Source organism: Phyllopteryx taeniolatus, chromosome 20 (genome assembly GCF_024500385.1).
Source record: "Phyllopteryx taeniolatus isolate TA_2022b chromosome 20, UOR_Ptae_1.2, whole genome shotgun sequence".
Classification (NCBI taxonomy): domain Eukaryota; kingdom Metazoa; phylum Chordata; class Actinopteri; order Syngnathiformes; family Syngnathidae; genus Phyllopteryx; species Phyllopteryx taeniolatus.
The window spans coordinates 5,518,807-5,533,457 of NC_084521.1; the positions used below are offsets into that span (position 1 = coordinate 5,518,807).

Genomic DNA, 14,651 nt, shown 5'->3' on the forward strand with positions numbered 1-14,651 from the left:
TCTGCACATAGGGATCGACAGGTTGGGCCGAGCAGCTCACATTATCCAACATAATGCGATTAGCTCAGCCCCTGAAATACGAGAAATACGATTTGAAATCGAACGACTAGCCAAGAGCCCTCCAGTTACACATGTGCATCTTTCCCAAATGACACTGGCGTCCGTCTTGTGCCACTACAGTATCAATTTGGCTCTCCGAGACAAAGCATTAGGAGGCTAACGACGTGGAATGATGATGTTTTTCAATGTTAACACACGTCCTCCTATGCATGACCTTCCTTATGTTTGCTCACATCCACAATGGGCTTTTTTTTGCGGCAAGGCTAAGGTACACTGATAATAATGTGAGGATATTTGCAGAATAGAGGTGAAAAAGGATTGTTTGAATATTTGATTTCATGATTTTCCCAAGCGAAATGGCCCTGCGATTGGCTGGCGACCAGTTTTGGGTGTACCCCGCCTCCTGCCCGAAGATAGCTGGGATAGGCTCCAGCAGCCCGCGACCCTAGTGAAGATAAGCGGCTCAAAACATGGATGGATGGATCCCAAGCAAAATGAGTCAGTATTATCGTAATATTGAAATACCTCCCAATCACGCCCTTCCAGGTCTGACTGTCATTGCCCACGTGAGCATTGAAGTCCCCCAGCAGAACGATGGAGTCCCCAGCGGGAGTGCTCTCCAGCACCCCTTCCAAGGACTCCAAAAAGGCTGGGTAATCAACTGCTGTTTGGTGCATAGGCACAAACAACAGTCAGGACCCGTCCCCCCACCCGAAGGCAGAGGGAGGCTACCCTCTCGTCCACCGGGGTGAATCCCAACGTACAGGCGCCGAGCCAGGGGACAATAAGTATACCCACACCTGCTCAGCGCCTCTCACCATGGGCAACTCCAGAGTGGAAAAGAGTCCAACCCCTCTCAAGAGGACTGGTACCAGAGCCCAAGCCTTGTGTGGAGGCAAGCCCGACTATATGTAGTCGGAACTTCTCAACCTCACACACCAGCCCGGGCTCCTTCCCTGCCAGAGAGGTGCCATTCCACGTCCCTACAGCCAGTTTCTGTAGCTGGGGATCGGATCGCCAAGGTCCCCGCCTTCGGCCACCGCCCAGCTCACACTGCACCTGACCCCTATGGCCCCTCCCACAGGTGGTGAGCCCATGGGGAGGAGGATCCATGCTACCCTTTCGGGCTGTGCCCGGCCGGGCACCTTGGGTGCAGGTCCGGCCACCAGGAGCGCTCCTTCGAGCCCCACCTCCAGGCCTGGCTCCAGAGGGGGGCCCCGGTGACCCGCGTCCGAGCAAGGGAAACCTAGATCCATTAAATTTATTCTTCATAGGTGTTTTTGGAGCCATGCTTTGCCCTCACCTAGGACCTGTTTGCCATGGGTGACTCTTCCAGGGGCATGAAGCCCCAGACAACTTAGCTCCTAAGATCATTGGGACGGACAAACCCCTCCACCACGAAAAGGTGACGGCTCAAGGAGAGGACTAAATTTAATCATTTGTTTTTATTTGTACGTCTGTACGTCAAAATATGTCGTTACGTGAAACCGGTCCGTGGCAAAAAAAAAATCAATAATGTCACCGACTTATAGACTTTGACCGAACTTTCGTCGACTCCCAAAAATCGTTAGCTGTGCAACAACCTACGTCAAAACATGTCTTTATATGAAACCGAATCATGGTGCAAAAACAGTGAAAAACACAAATGACATCATTGACTAATAGAAAATACGGTTGCACAAGTGTGCACACCATCTCATAACTTTGGATGCAGCTGTGTTCAGAATGAACCAGTCACATTCAAGCGGATGTTAAATGCGTGTCAGCACACACCTCCCACCATTTAAAGTGCCTCTGATTAACCATGAATAAAGTTCAGCTGTTCATCGTGGTCTCATTTTTTAATGTCACAAAACCTGGAGTTTGAACAGCGGAGTGTAGACATTTTGTATCCACTGTATCTTGTGCAGCATCCATTAAACAGTCCCACTGCGGAGGCTCTTACCTGTCCACTCCAAAGCTCATCTTGAAGGACTTTTTTCTTTTACAAGCACTTAAGGAAGCACTTAGCAGTCAATACAGCTATGTGATCAATACATTTGATAGAAGTTGCCAATGTTTCTGCTGTTTTAACTGGAGTGTGTGCTCCAAATTTAGCTTGCAGCGATAGAAGTTTTTGTTTATTTATAGGCGTGATTTGCAGGGAAATATTGTCTCCAAGGTTTCAAACGCTGCACTGATTAAAACCTGGGCAGCAAATGTTGTTATTGAGTTGGTGAAACTATGTGAGTTGACTGTGACTTGCTCTCCCTCCATCTGCTGCGCTTTCTTCTTCTCCCCCCCCTCTGCCGCCGCTAGTACCACCAAGTATGGCGTCCTCTCATTTCTTCCCCGGTTCATGTACGAGCAGATCCGGAGGGCAGCCAACGCCTTCTTCCTGTTCATCACACTCATGCAGGTAAGCAACTTGTTAACGTAGTGAACGTATTTTTCCAATTGTAGTTCACAGTGGGCTTGATGCTAAGTTATATTTAAGAATTTCATTTCATAATATTTCATTGTATTTGTTGAATATATGGGTATTATTTCAGATTTTTTTTTCCCCCTTAAATTATTTTTCTATTTTCAAATATTCTGATTTTGTTTTAATATATTTGGATTGCAAAAATAACATTTTAGTATTTTTAATCAGAAATATATTATATATGTGTATATATTATATTTTGAAACTTTTGTTTATATTTTTGGACTCTTTTTCTCTAATATTGTTGTAATTTTTCTGTCAGAGTTTGTACTTATATGAATTTCTTTTCATTTTGAAAAATTTTATATTTTGAATTTATTGTTTTTGTATATTTTGTCTAACATTATGTTTTGTTTTTCTTTGAGTTTAGAATTTTTTGACAAACATGTTTGTTTTCAGTTTTTTTGCCTATTATTTTTGTATTTGTTTCTGACCCATAAATACGTATGTATAATTTTTACTGTTTCGTTTTACTACCCAAGAAGTGCGCACATTAAGTGAAGCCCTCTGTCCTCAAAACTAGCCATTGTTATTAGTTTTGATTGTGCAGGTGTACCTAATATTTTGACTTGTGCCCTCCCCCTCAGCAAATCCCTGACGTCTCGCCAACCGGCCGCTACACCACACTCGTGCCGCTCATCTTCATCCTCACCGTGGCCGGCATCAAGGAGATCATCGAGGACTACGTGAGTACTCCGCCGCCGACCGCAACGACGACGCCCTGCGCTCTCATTTAAAAGCATGTCAACCCTTGTCTCCTTGCAGAAAAGACATAAAGCGGACAACACGGTCAACAAAAAGACGACCACAGGTATCCACTCATGAATTAGCCTCCACTCTGCTCGCCCTTTCTTGTGCGCCCGAGCCTGTGGTTTTGTTTTCCCTGGGCTGTTGTGTGTCGCTCATTAGACACTTCGCTATGAATAGTGCATGAGAGCTCTCCTCTATAGGCTGACTGACAGCTGCTGTTGTCCTTCCTGTTGGCAGTGTTACGTAACGGAGCCTGGCAGACCATCATCTGGAAGCAGGTAACGCCTCATCGCACATTCTAAAACTGAGCTTAATGTTAACAAACAATGCAAAACACCAGAGATGGGCTAACAAACAGCATCCGTGTTGCGGTGTCATAACCCCTTTGGATGGATGGATATTTGGATATTTGAACACAAACGGATCGACACAATATACTGTAATACTCACGAGCATATATTGTTTATCCTCCGCAAAGAACGACTATTATTACTGCAGATTACTGAGGAGTGACCATCTCCATGTACGCCCTTATGTCTATTATATATTGACCCAAAGTGGCCAAGGCGCGCACAACAGAAGGAGCACCGCAATGTCCAATGAAATGAAGCAAAACGATGTGGCAAAACATGTTTAATTCTGTACATTTTGTTTAAATGTCATTACTGTATGTTTTCATAAAGTACAATATTAAAGACTGCTATTTTTCTCATTATAAACACTTTTGTTAATTAACTTTTCTATTTTTTTCTCTAATGTATTTTCCTAATATTTTTATATTTCGTGCCATTATTTTTTCTATAGTACAGTATTACTACAGAAACATTTCCTTAATGTGCTCAGTTCCAAAAAGCCTCCTGATTGGGATAACATGATTTTGAAATATGTGAGCCTGCTCTGTTGTAGTCCAATTAAAAGACGGATTAAGCAATGTACTGCTGTGCTGCCTGTCACTTTATGTCATCTCTAATGGCTGCTCACTAATTTCTTTTTTTCTGTGCCCTCCCCAATGCCCATCTCCCTCCACGCCGTTGCCCTGCCGACCTTTAGGTGGCAGTAGGAGACATAGTGAAGGTGACCAATGGCCAGCACCTCCCAGCTGACATGGTTATTGTGTCGTCCAGGTCAGAGTGTGTAATTGATGCTTGTATGCTGTATTTGAACATGGCTGTGATTTAACATGACTCTGCCTCTGGTCCACAGTGAACCTCAGGCCATGTGCTACACGGAGACCTCGAACCTTGATGGTGAAACCAACCTGAAGATCCGGCAGGTACAGTAAACATACCATTTAGGGAAAGACTTGACAGAAACGTAACAAGATTTCAAAGTTTAAAAGTATTTTTTTTTTAGTTTTTCTTTTCTATTCAAGTATTTTATTCCATAAAATTTTAGCTCACCTAATTTTAGCCTGTTAAAGTAAATTCTTTTAATTCACTAGAATAACATTTTTTGGGGTCAATTTAATGTTATTTATTACTTTGCATTTTGTAGATTTTTTTTAATGTTTAATTCTACTTTTATTTTACATGATAACTTTTATTATTTATTAAGTTGTCCAATTGTAAATTTCTCAATTTTATTTTAGAGTTTAACTGGTCATTTTTAGTCTAATTTAGTAAAAAAGTTTTTTTTTGTTTTTATTAAAATGCATTAAAATGTATGTAATTTTATTTCTACCTCGCATTGTGTTAATCTTTTATTTGATTTTACTTTTATTTCCAGTGGTAGCTTTTATAATTTATTTAATTGTCCAATTGTGTTTTATTCAATTTTATTTTAGAAGTTTGATCATTTCTTTAAATTGTATTTGTTATATTTTGAAATGTATTTTATTCAGTTTTATTTTTCAAAGTTGGTGTTTAAACGTCAATTTTATTTAAAGTAATTTGTAATATTTATTTTTTTATTCTTGCAAAGTTACAATTTAATTACATCATTTTAAACTGTATTTTCATTTTAAATGTTAATTTTAATTTGTTTTAATTGATTAGTATTACTAGTTTTACTTGTATTTTATTAAAGTTTGAATGTTAATTTAAATTTTTTATTTCATATTTTTATTAGGATGCATTCAATTATACTCCATTTATTTATTTATTTAACATGTCATTCTACTGGTATACTTGCAGGGACTTCCACTCACAGCCGGCATCCAGACGCTGGAGGACCTGATGTCCTTATCCGGTGTCTTGGAGTGCGAAGGTCCCAACAGACATTTGTACGACTTCACAGGCACGCTGCGGCTGGAAAACCAAAAGTACGAGCCACCGCCACCCGCCCGACCACCATATACACACGTACACACACCGACGTGTGTTGCATAATGACTCTCTTCCTTCTCAGAGCTGCTCCTCTGGGCCCAGACCAGGTCCTGCTGCGTGGCGCCCAGATCCGAAACACTCAGTGGGTCGTGGGAATCGTTGTCTACACCGGCCACGACTCCAAACTCATGCAGGTAAACAATAACGACGACATAATTTGCCATTGGAATTTCCACTCACCACGTCTTTCATCGTTAAAGAACTCCACTAAGGCTCCCCTGAAGCGATCCAACGTGGAACGGGTGACCAACATGCAGATCCTGGTGCTGTTCGGCATCCTGCTAGTCATGGCTTTGGTCAGCTCGGTGGGAGCCGCCATCTGGAACAGGCAGTATACCGAGGAGGCTTGCTGGTACCTGTCCCGACATGGTGAGGCCCACAGGGACGCACACACATTTTCCCACGTACTTTCTCCATGTAAAGCTTTTAAAATGTTTTTTCTTTTCCTTGTAATCCAGGTGACATATCCACTAACTTTGCGTACAACCTGCTGACGTTCATCATCCTGTACAACAACTTGATCCCCATCAGCCTGCTGGTCACCCTGGAGGTGGTCAAGTTCACACAGGCCCTCTTCATCAACTGGGTACACAAACGCGCCGACATCCGAGTACTTTTGTCCAGGATTAAACGATGGTCGGCTATCGTTATCAGTATGGGGTTGGTGTTCCTGTCGTCCCTCGCCACACGGACTAATGTTATTGTAGACTTATTGCATTAAGGGCGAGCCAGGAGGAAAGAGTACGTAAAAGACAAGACTGTCCAAAGTTCGGGATTAGCTTTGCTTAGTTTTTATTGTTATCGGTCCCTTTAAAGTTTGTATCGTTTATCAAGCTCAGTATTTAGATTGGCGATACCAGCTTCTCTTTTACTTGATATCGTATTGGGCATGTTTTAGTTGATATAGGTTATCGGATGTTGATGTCCTATTATGTCGCCATTACTGGATTCTTTTTGTTTGGTTTTGTATCGGTCATATCGACGTGATATCTGTATCACCATTTGTATCAATGATGTGTGCCTTGCTGACTTGGTATCGTATCATTAGCATTTAAGTTGGTATCTCTCTCTATCAGTATTGTTATCAGCGATAGCAGCCTCTCTTTTACTTGATATCTATCTATCCATCCATCCATTTTCTACCGCTTATCCGAGGTCGGGTCGCGAGGGCAGTAGCTTTAGCAGAGACGCCCAGACTTCCCTCTCCCCAGCCACTTCATCCAGCTCTTCCGGGAGGATCCCGAGGCGTTCCCAGGCCAGCCGAAAGACGTAGTCTCTCCGGCGTGTCCTGGGTCGTCCCCGAGGTCTCCTCCCGGTGGGACGTGCCCGGAACACCTCACCAGGGAGGCGTCCGGGAGGCATCCGAATCAGATGCCCCAGCCACCTCATCTGGCTCCTCTCGATGTGGAGGAGCGTCGGCTCTACTCTGAGATCCTCCCGGATGACCGAGCTTCTCACCCTATCTCTAAGGGAGAACCCAGACACCCTGGGGAGGAAACTCATTTCGGCCGCTTGTATCCGGGATCTTGTTCTTTCGGTCACGTTCGTTCGTTTACTTGACATCATATAGGCCATATTTAAGGTAATACGGGTTATTGATGACAACATCCAACTGTGTCGACAATGCTGGATGTCTTGGTATCATATTGGTTATGTTAACAATCAGTATCACTATTGATGTTTTTTTTTTTAAGGATGTGGAGATGTACTACGCCGAGACGGACACGCCGGCGATGGCTCGAACGTCCAACCTAAATGAGGAGCTTGGCCAGGTTCTTTTGCGCTTCGTATTACACATCTGTAAGCATATTTTACATGTTAGTTAATTGTGTGGTGTTTCTTTTTTGTTTTTTTGCAGGTGAAGTATCTGTTTTCTGACAAGACAGGAACGCTCACTTGCAACGTTATGCACTTTAAGAAGTGCACCATAGCAGGAATCACTTACGGGTAAGCATTTTGTTTTCCTTAAGAAGCTGCCTGCTTCACTTTTAGACCTTCCGATCCCTCTAATTGTTTACTAATTGTAAACCCTCTATTCATTAATTAAACTGACTTGTTTCATTTAACTCCGTCATGCTTGACGGGCCGAACTAATCAACTCATCCACTTGATTTCCCTTTTGCAACCTCATTCATTATCACAGCCACTTCCCCGATCTCGACTGCGATCGTTCGATGGAGGACTTCAGGTGAGTCCAGCTGGCGCCCTTCCGGTCCGCCTGTCGGCCTTTTCCCTGTGAGGCGTGCTTGCTTTCTGCTCCGAGTTAGTTGGCAAATGCGAAGCCTTCCGATTGATTTGTTTGCTTTTTGTCTCGACAGCAATCTCCCCTCCAGCAGCAACAACTCGACCGAGTTTGACGACCCGGCTCTCATCCAGAACATCGAAAAAGGCCACGTAAGTGTCGCCTTTGCCCTCCAGTTCCATGTAAAGCAACCTGATATTATAGTAAATTATTTATTTAATGTAATTAAACATTAAGAGGATTTTTTTCCCCTTTACAAATAATATGGATCCTTTTAATTTCATTAAATACAACTTTCGCACTATGTACTAAATAAAATTTTGGGGTCAAAACAAATAATCTAATGGCCATTTTTATTCATAAAAAAAACTTTTTACTGTGTATTTGTTAATTACATTATTTCCAACATGCAAATAATATTTAGGCATTTGTATTTAATTTGATTTGTGCTTTTCTCCATTGCAAATAATGTTATAGGGAGTTTAATTTAATAAAACCTTTGCACTGTGGACCTTATTTGCCTTACATTGTTTCCCATAACAAATAAAATTATTTTACAAATATTTTGCATAGTGTACTAACTGCAATCTTTTTGGCTTTTTTAATTAATAATTTTGTTAAATTTTATTTACTGTTAATGTTATGGGCGGTTTACAATAGTTTACTTGAATTTTAAAAGTATGCCATGGCAACATTTGCTAATATTCCATTATTACACTATTTTCTCAACAATTGCACCTTACTACACACTTTCGTGTCCGCCATGTGTGCAGCCGACATGCCCTCAGATCTGCGAGTTCTTGACCATGATGGCCGTGTGCCACACGGTGGTGCCCGAGCGCGACAACAACCAGATTATCTACCAGGCCTCCTCACCTGATGAGGGCGCTCTGGTCAAGGGGGCCAAGGGTCTCGGCTTCATCTTCACCGCCCGGACGCCGGATTCGGTCATCATCGAGGCCGTAAGTCTCAAACTTGAACCCTATCGATTAATTAACTACAGAGGCGTTGACGTTGTTGTTGTTGTGTTCCAGAGAGGGAAGGAGATGAGTTACCAGCTGCTTAATGTGTTGGAGTTCTCCAGGTATTCCTTGTGTTTAGGAATTCTTATGGGAAAAGGAAAACAGATTGCAGTGAACCTTAATCTTTCTTTTTCAGTAATCGCAAGCGCATGTCCGCAGTGGTGAGGACCCCCAACGGGAGGCTCAGGCTCTATTGCAAAGGAGCGGTATGTTCTATTCTCATTAGTTGCAGCTCTAATTATTCTCTTTTCGCCATATCACCATTGGTATGGTGATACCAGTCTTGTTAATGTTGGTTATCAATCTCAGTACTGGTCTGGGTGATACAAGCATCACTTTTACTTTTTGGTATTGTTATCGATAATATTGGTATCGGGAATAGCAGCCTCAGTTGGTATCAGATCAGTCGTATTTACAGTATGTTGGTGTGGGTTAACAACATCAGTACTAGTATCGGTAATACCAGTCTCACTTGGTATCATAGCGTTGGTGTTTCAGTTGCTATATGTAATCTGTAGCATTAGTGATACTAGCTATTCTTTTGGTTGATTTCGATTATGGATATCAGCATTTGTTTTGGTAATACTAACCTCACTTGATATAGTAACTGTGGTGTTAAAGTTGCTATTGGTTATCTATGTCATTATTAGTATCACGATAACAACCTCTCGTTTTCTTGGTGCAGTTTATTGATATCATTACTGGTCTCAGCGATACCATCCTTGACTCAGTTGGTCTTAACTAGATATCAGTCTTAAAATTGTCGTGTTAAAGTTGGTATTTGTTCTTGATTTCGGTATTAGTGTTGGTGATACCCTGCCTCACTTTTACTTGGTATCAGTTATTGATATCATTCTTGGCATCTGTGATAATTGCCTCACTTTTACTTGGTATCTTTATTGATATCAGTATTGGTGGTGGCGATACCAGCCTTAGTACTTTGTATTGTACAATCATGTTAAAGTTGGTGTTCGTTATCAATATTGTTATTGGTGATACCACCATCACTTCATATTGTCGCAGTTAAGTTTATTTATTTATTTTTTCTCAGGATAATGTGATCTTTGAACGTCTGACTGAGGACTCCCAGTACAAAGAGTTGACCATCGCTCACCTGGAGCAGTTTGCCACGGAAGGTAAGCAAAGCAAGTAGAGGCGGTAGATTCTTTTTGTTCCCTGCATCTCCTGAGCCGCTTCCATCCATGCAGGCCTGAGGACTTTGTGTTTCGCCTACGTGGACCTACGGGAGGACGCCTACCAGGAGTGGCTGAAGGAATACAACCGCGTCAGCACCGTGCTCAAAGACAGAGCGCAGAAACTGGAGGAGTGCTACGAACTACTGGAAAAGGTCCGGAGAAGTTCCCTAGTCTCTCATTTGGTATTGGTTGACGATATAAGTACCGGTATTGAAGATACCAACCTAGCTTGCTTGGTATTGTATTGGTCACATTAATGTGTCACTTATTTATATCAGTATTGTATTGTATCAATATTTTTTGTAACCTGATAATGGTTTCTGCTATCAGTATTGGTAGCTTTGCTTACTTAACATCAGCTATTGTGAATGTTCTGAATATAAGTATTGATATCACCTTATGGTCATATTTAGTGAATGAGAGGTAGATGTGTCTTTTATAAATGTGATTCACTGTAAGTTAGTTACTTTCAAAGTGGTTTCCAGACTACCAGCAGGTGGCGCAGTTGCTGTAGTTATAATGTACAGGAATGGCTGACTTGTGTTTTTAGCTCTCAAGCTCCATAGGTGCCAAGAGGATTTGGAGGTGTGAAAAGGAGGGAGTGAGGAGGAGGAGTGTGGGGGGTAAAAAGAGGAAGCAGTAGGAGAAGGAGACCACAAGGCTAATTAGCTCACATGCCAACCTGCCAAGAGCCCCCCTCCATAAAAGTGCGGTCAACAACACAGTAGTGTGTACCGTGCGGGGAGTGTTTGTGTGCGCATCTGAGTGTGTCTAATAAGCGTACATGTGTGTTTAATTGCTGAGCAAATTAAAGTGAAGGGGAAGGGAGGGGTAGGGGTCGCGGGGATGGCAGCGGGTGGATTCCTGACATCCAAGTCACGAGGAGTCCAAAAGAGCCGCTTTGGACCTCGCCGCAATGGCTCTCGTCGTCATAATTGGAAGTGAATGATGTTCTTGGTGTAATGGGAGCCCTCACACACACACAAGCTGTCCTGCTCAATTTGTAATTAGAGATTCGCACTGGACGGACATGAGTACCTGCAGCCTGCAGGAAGCAATGACAAGAGTAAGCGTCCAGATACTTTTGCCCCTGTATTGTAACGAAGAAGGCAAATTCTAAAAAAAAAAAAAAAATCAATGAAATCGTCAGTCGTTCTTTTCCACAACCTAACAGAACCTATTGCTGCTGGATGCCACCGCTGCAGAGCATCGACTCATTACTTTGTACTGGTTGTTGGCAATATTTGTATTGGCTCAAATTCGGCCGATGGAATGCCAATAAAATGCTAGTGTCGCAGATACAAATGCTGATATTGATAACCCAGAGTAAAAGGCCTGTTTTACCGATACAAATATCAGAACAGATACATGATACCAACTTTAATTTGAACTATACGATACCAAGTAAGTGAGGCTGGTATCGCCATTTTCAAAAATCGCTAGTAAATAAAAAGGAGCCACATATCTCCGTTAGCAAGACTTATATAGATAAGCGATTCCAACCTTGATTTAAGAAATAGCGTACCAAGTATAAGAATCCAGTATCTTCTCTAATGATGTTTTTTTTCTCCCCCCAACCCAACAGAACCTGCTGCTGCTGGGCGCCACAGCCATAGAGGACCGCCTCCAGACTGGCGTCCCCGAGACCATCGCTACGCTGATGCGGGCCGACATCAAGATCTGGGTCCTGACCGGGGACAAGCAGGAGACGGCCATCAACATCGGTAAGAGGAGAGCATTGCGAGTGTTTTTCGATTTTGAGTGAACGTCTTTTTTAATTTGACCCCCCGCCAACCCGTGTGGTCCTCAGGCTACTCGTGCCGACTGGTGACACACGGCATGTCCCTTATCATCGTCAATGAGGACTCCCTGGATGTGAGTACAACCTTGCCCTTCCTCTCTTTGCTACTCTCGTTGTGTACGCTTGGCGGTTGCCATAGGAACCGGGGCGCGGTCCTACCCAGCATACGGGCGGGTGGGTGGGGATCTTTGTGTGCTCACAGGTAATTAAAGTCTCCGGTGTCCCCTGGGTTTCTGGAGACAGAGCTTTGTCCGCCTCCATCACACTTTCACGCACACACAAGCCTAACAGGCTTTTAACCGTCACTTGCTGTTCTGTTGCTAGTTATGGGTGGAATGATACTGGACTATTGATACTTGGATACCAACATTTTGAGAATTGATTTTTATGTATATGTTATGCCTGGAGACACTTACTTTACTTGGTGTCCTATCAGTCGCATTAATGTTGATATTGGTTATCGATAGCAGTATCAATATCAGTATTTATATGAATGATACCAGCCATATTAAAGTTTGTATCAGTTTGGAGTATTATATTGGTATGAGACTTTTGGTATTGTATTTGTCACATTCAGGTTTCTATTGCATATTAGTGTCTTCCATATTACAGTAGGTATCATTTATTAGTACTAGTAATATTGAGGTTTGTATTGGTCATTGATATCATATTGATATGGGTGATACCAGCCTCCTCCTTTATATCGTAGTAGTCTAATTAAATTCTATTGATGAATCTGAATCAGTCATGTTAAAGTTGATATCAGTTATCAGTATGGTGATGAAAGCCTATTTTCCTTGGTACTGTATCAATCATATTCAAGTTGGTCTCTATCTTTTGGGGGGGTTCTTCCATACCAGCTGCTCTTAATTTGGTATTGTATCGGCCATATTACAGTTATTATTGTTTATATGTATCATAATTGAGGTTGGCAATACCAGCCTCAAATTTACTTTTTACTAATTTTGGTATTGGTACTGCCAGCCTATCTTTTTACTTGGTATCGTTCGGGTCATAATGTCTTCCCATATCGTCCATATCTGCAATCTGCAAGGTCTAATTTTGTCCGCCGTCTTGTTTGTCTAATTAGATTCGTGTCTTTACGCTCAGACACCATCATGTGTGACCGCTTTGCCCTAAGTGTTTTGATTTGATTCCTGTCATGTGTCTGTCTCACGCACGCACACACACACGCACACACACAAGCACAGAGTTAGTCTTTGAGACCACGTGGAGACCAATAAAATATAAAAGCTTGGTGCCGAAAAGCGTGCGAGGCCGTGTTTATTGTCCAAATGTGCTAAACTGTACATCAAGACCTTTTCTATTTACATTTACTTTTTCACTTCATCACGGTTGTTACACATATGACTGATTGCCGCGTGCGCTGCCAGCGTCTTGCCTGACAACCTAATATTTAGCTAATAAAAATCCAACAAAGGTGACTCAACGCCTTTGGAACCTACTGGTTGAAAAACCTTGGTGGGCTTTTTTGGAAAATTGACTTTAAATGGCACGTAGACTAATAGTTGGCTCTTTGGAGGGCCTGCCCACCCATCAAGTGTGAAATAAAAAATACAAGCATCTTTTGTTAGCAGACTATTTCTGAAAAGTTGTCTGTGACCGAGCCCTTCTGTATTTTGTCGGATTGTGATGTAACAGTAGGGCTAATTTGCATAATTTGCATCTCTGCCCATGAGGAGATCGGCTAGGTTGGGTGAAGATCCACTTTCAAGCAACTACGCTGTCAGCAAAACACCCACATCCCGCACGTGTGCGATGCCCCAGCTATCATTTCAAAACCATAGGGTAAGCAGAGCTGCATTTAGTTTTGTCCATTGCACAGATTAGTGTTTGCTAACAGTGTTAGCATCTGATGATTGATGAAGTTGTTGACACGGTGATGGTGGAGGGGAAGGAGGATATTTGTGTTTGGTGATGTCTATGTGCCACATACACACAATGTAGGATATGAAGTGCTGCTTCCACGAGTGAAAATTCTGTTGTCTTTATTTTTCTCGATTGCCGGACTCGCCAGTGGCCCAGCAGTATACAGTCGCTCACTTGCATAAGACAGGGCCGGCCCCTAAAAACGGGCCAATTTCAGCTAGATTGAACTAGAACAGTTGAACTAGAATTGAATAGAACTTTTAAATTGGAAAAAAAAAATGCATCTGGGTGTTAGTCATATTTAGCTGTGGAATCACCAATTGAATTAGTGTTGTTAGTCTTGAGTGGATTATCCTTAATAGAGTTTGGATAACTGTGTTTGCAGACTCAAGTCAACACTGACTACAAAAAAAAAAGTGTTGAGTTATCCCTGACTAAGGTTTCTCTTGCATGTGTAAGTTGCCTCCAGTGTGTGTGCGACACTTACTCTCACTTAAAATAACTTCAGTCTTGGAAGTGTTAGTCGAAACATCTTATCATCATTTACACCTCATGTGTGACCTCCACTGGTTCCTGACTTTACCCAGGAACTTTAGAACTTTACTAGAACCATGGGAACTATTGTCTAAAACGAGGTAGTATTCTCCAAAAGCCCTGGAATAGTAGTATTCAGTATCAGTGATCCCAGTCTCTCTTACTTGATATCGTATTGGTATAGGTGATACCATCAGTGCCGGTCCCAAGCCCCCGGATAAATAGGGAGGGTTGAAGTCTGGAAGGGTCTCTGCCTATACCAAACCGAACTAAGTGGGGAAGACGATTTGTATCAATATTGGTATCATTAATCCCACCCTCACTAGTTGGTATTATATCAGTCATAAAGCCCACATCGGTGTTCGTAA

The 14,651-nt window shown here is 42.4% G+C and overlaps 1 protein-coding gene across 13 annotated transcripts in view; it reads left to right on the forward strand.

The window, feature by feature from the left end:
• Positions 1 to 14,651, forward strand: part of atp8a2 (ATPase phospholipid transporting 8A2) — a 53,162-nt gene that overhangs the window by 13,411 nt on the left and 25,100 nt on the right. For 12 of the 13 annotated variants that reach the window (XR_009786018.1, XM_061759074.1, XM_061759076.1 and 9 more), the window contains 21 exons: positions 2,359 to 2,458; positions 3,112 to 3,210; positions 3,290 to 3,335; positions 3,512 to 3,552; positions 4,325 to 4,398; positions 4,478 to 4,547; positions 5,407 to 5,534; positions 5,621 to 5,732; positions 5,799 to 5,967; positions 6,057 to 6,184; positions 7,293 to 7,370; positions 7,457 to 7,545; positions 7,742 to 7,786; positions 7,917 to 7,992; positions 8,614 to 8,802; positions 8,875 to 8,924; positions 8,999 to 9,068; positions 9,914 to 9,998; positions 10,071 to 10,210; positions 11,644 to 11,782; positions 11,869 to 11,933. Coding sequence is in view for 12 of the 13 variants with exons in the window: in XM_061759074.1 (XP_061615058.1) it covers positions 2,359 to 2,458; positions 3,112 to 3,210; positions 3,290 to 3,335; positions 3,512 to 3,552; positions 4,325 to 4,398; positions 4,478 to 4,547; positions 5,407 to 5,534; positions 5,621 to 5,732; positions 5,799 to 5,967; positions 6,057 to 6,184; positions 7,293 to 7,370; positions 7,457 to 7,545; positions 7,742 to 7,786; positions 7,917 to 7,992; positions 8,614 to 8,802; positions 8,875 to 8,924; positions 8,999 to 9,068; positions 9,914 to 9,998; positions 10,071 to 10,210; positions 11,644 to 11,782; positions 11,869 to 11,933 (1,993 nt within the window). In the remaining variant the exon portion in view is untranslated. The remainder of the gene's footprint in view (positions 1 to 2,358; positions 2,459 to 3,111; positions 3,211 to 3,289; positions 3,336 to 3,511; positions 3,553 to 4,324; positions 4,399 to 4,477; positions 4,548 to 5,406; positions 5,535 to 5,620; positions 5,733 to 5,798; positions 5,968 to 6,056; positions 6,185 to 7,292; positions 7,371 to 7,456; positions 7,546 to 7,741; positions 7,787 to 7,916; positions 7,993 to 8,613; positions 8,803 to 8,874; positions 8,925 to 8,998; positions 9,069 to 9,913; positions 9,999 to 10,070; positions 10,211 to 11,643; positions 11,783 to 11,868; positions 11,934 to 14,651) is intronic. The other variant, XM_061759070.1, reaches the window with a different exon arrangement.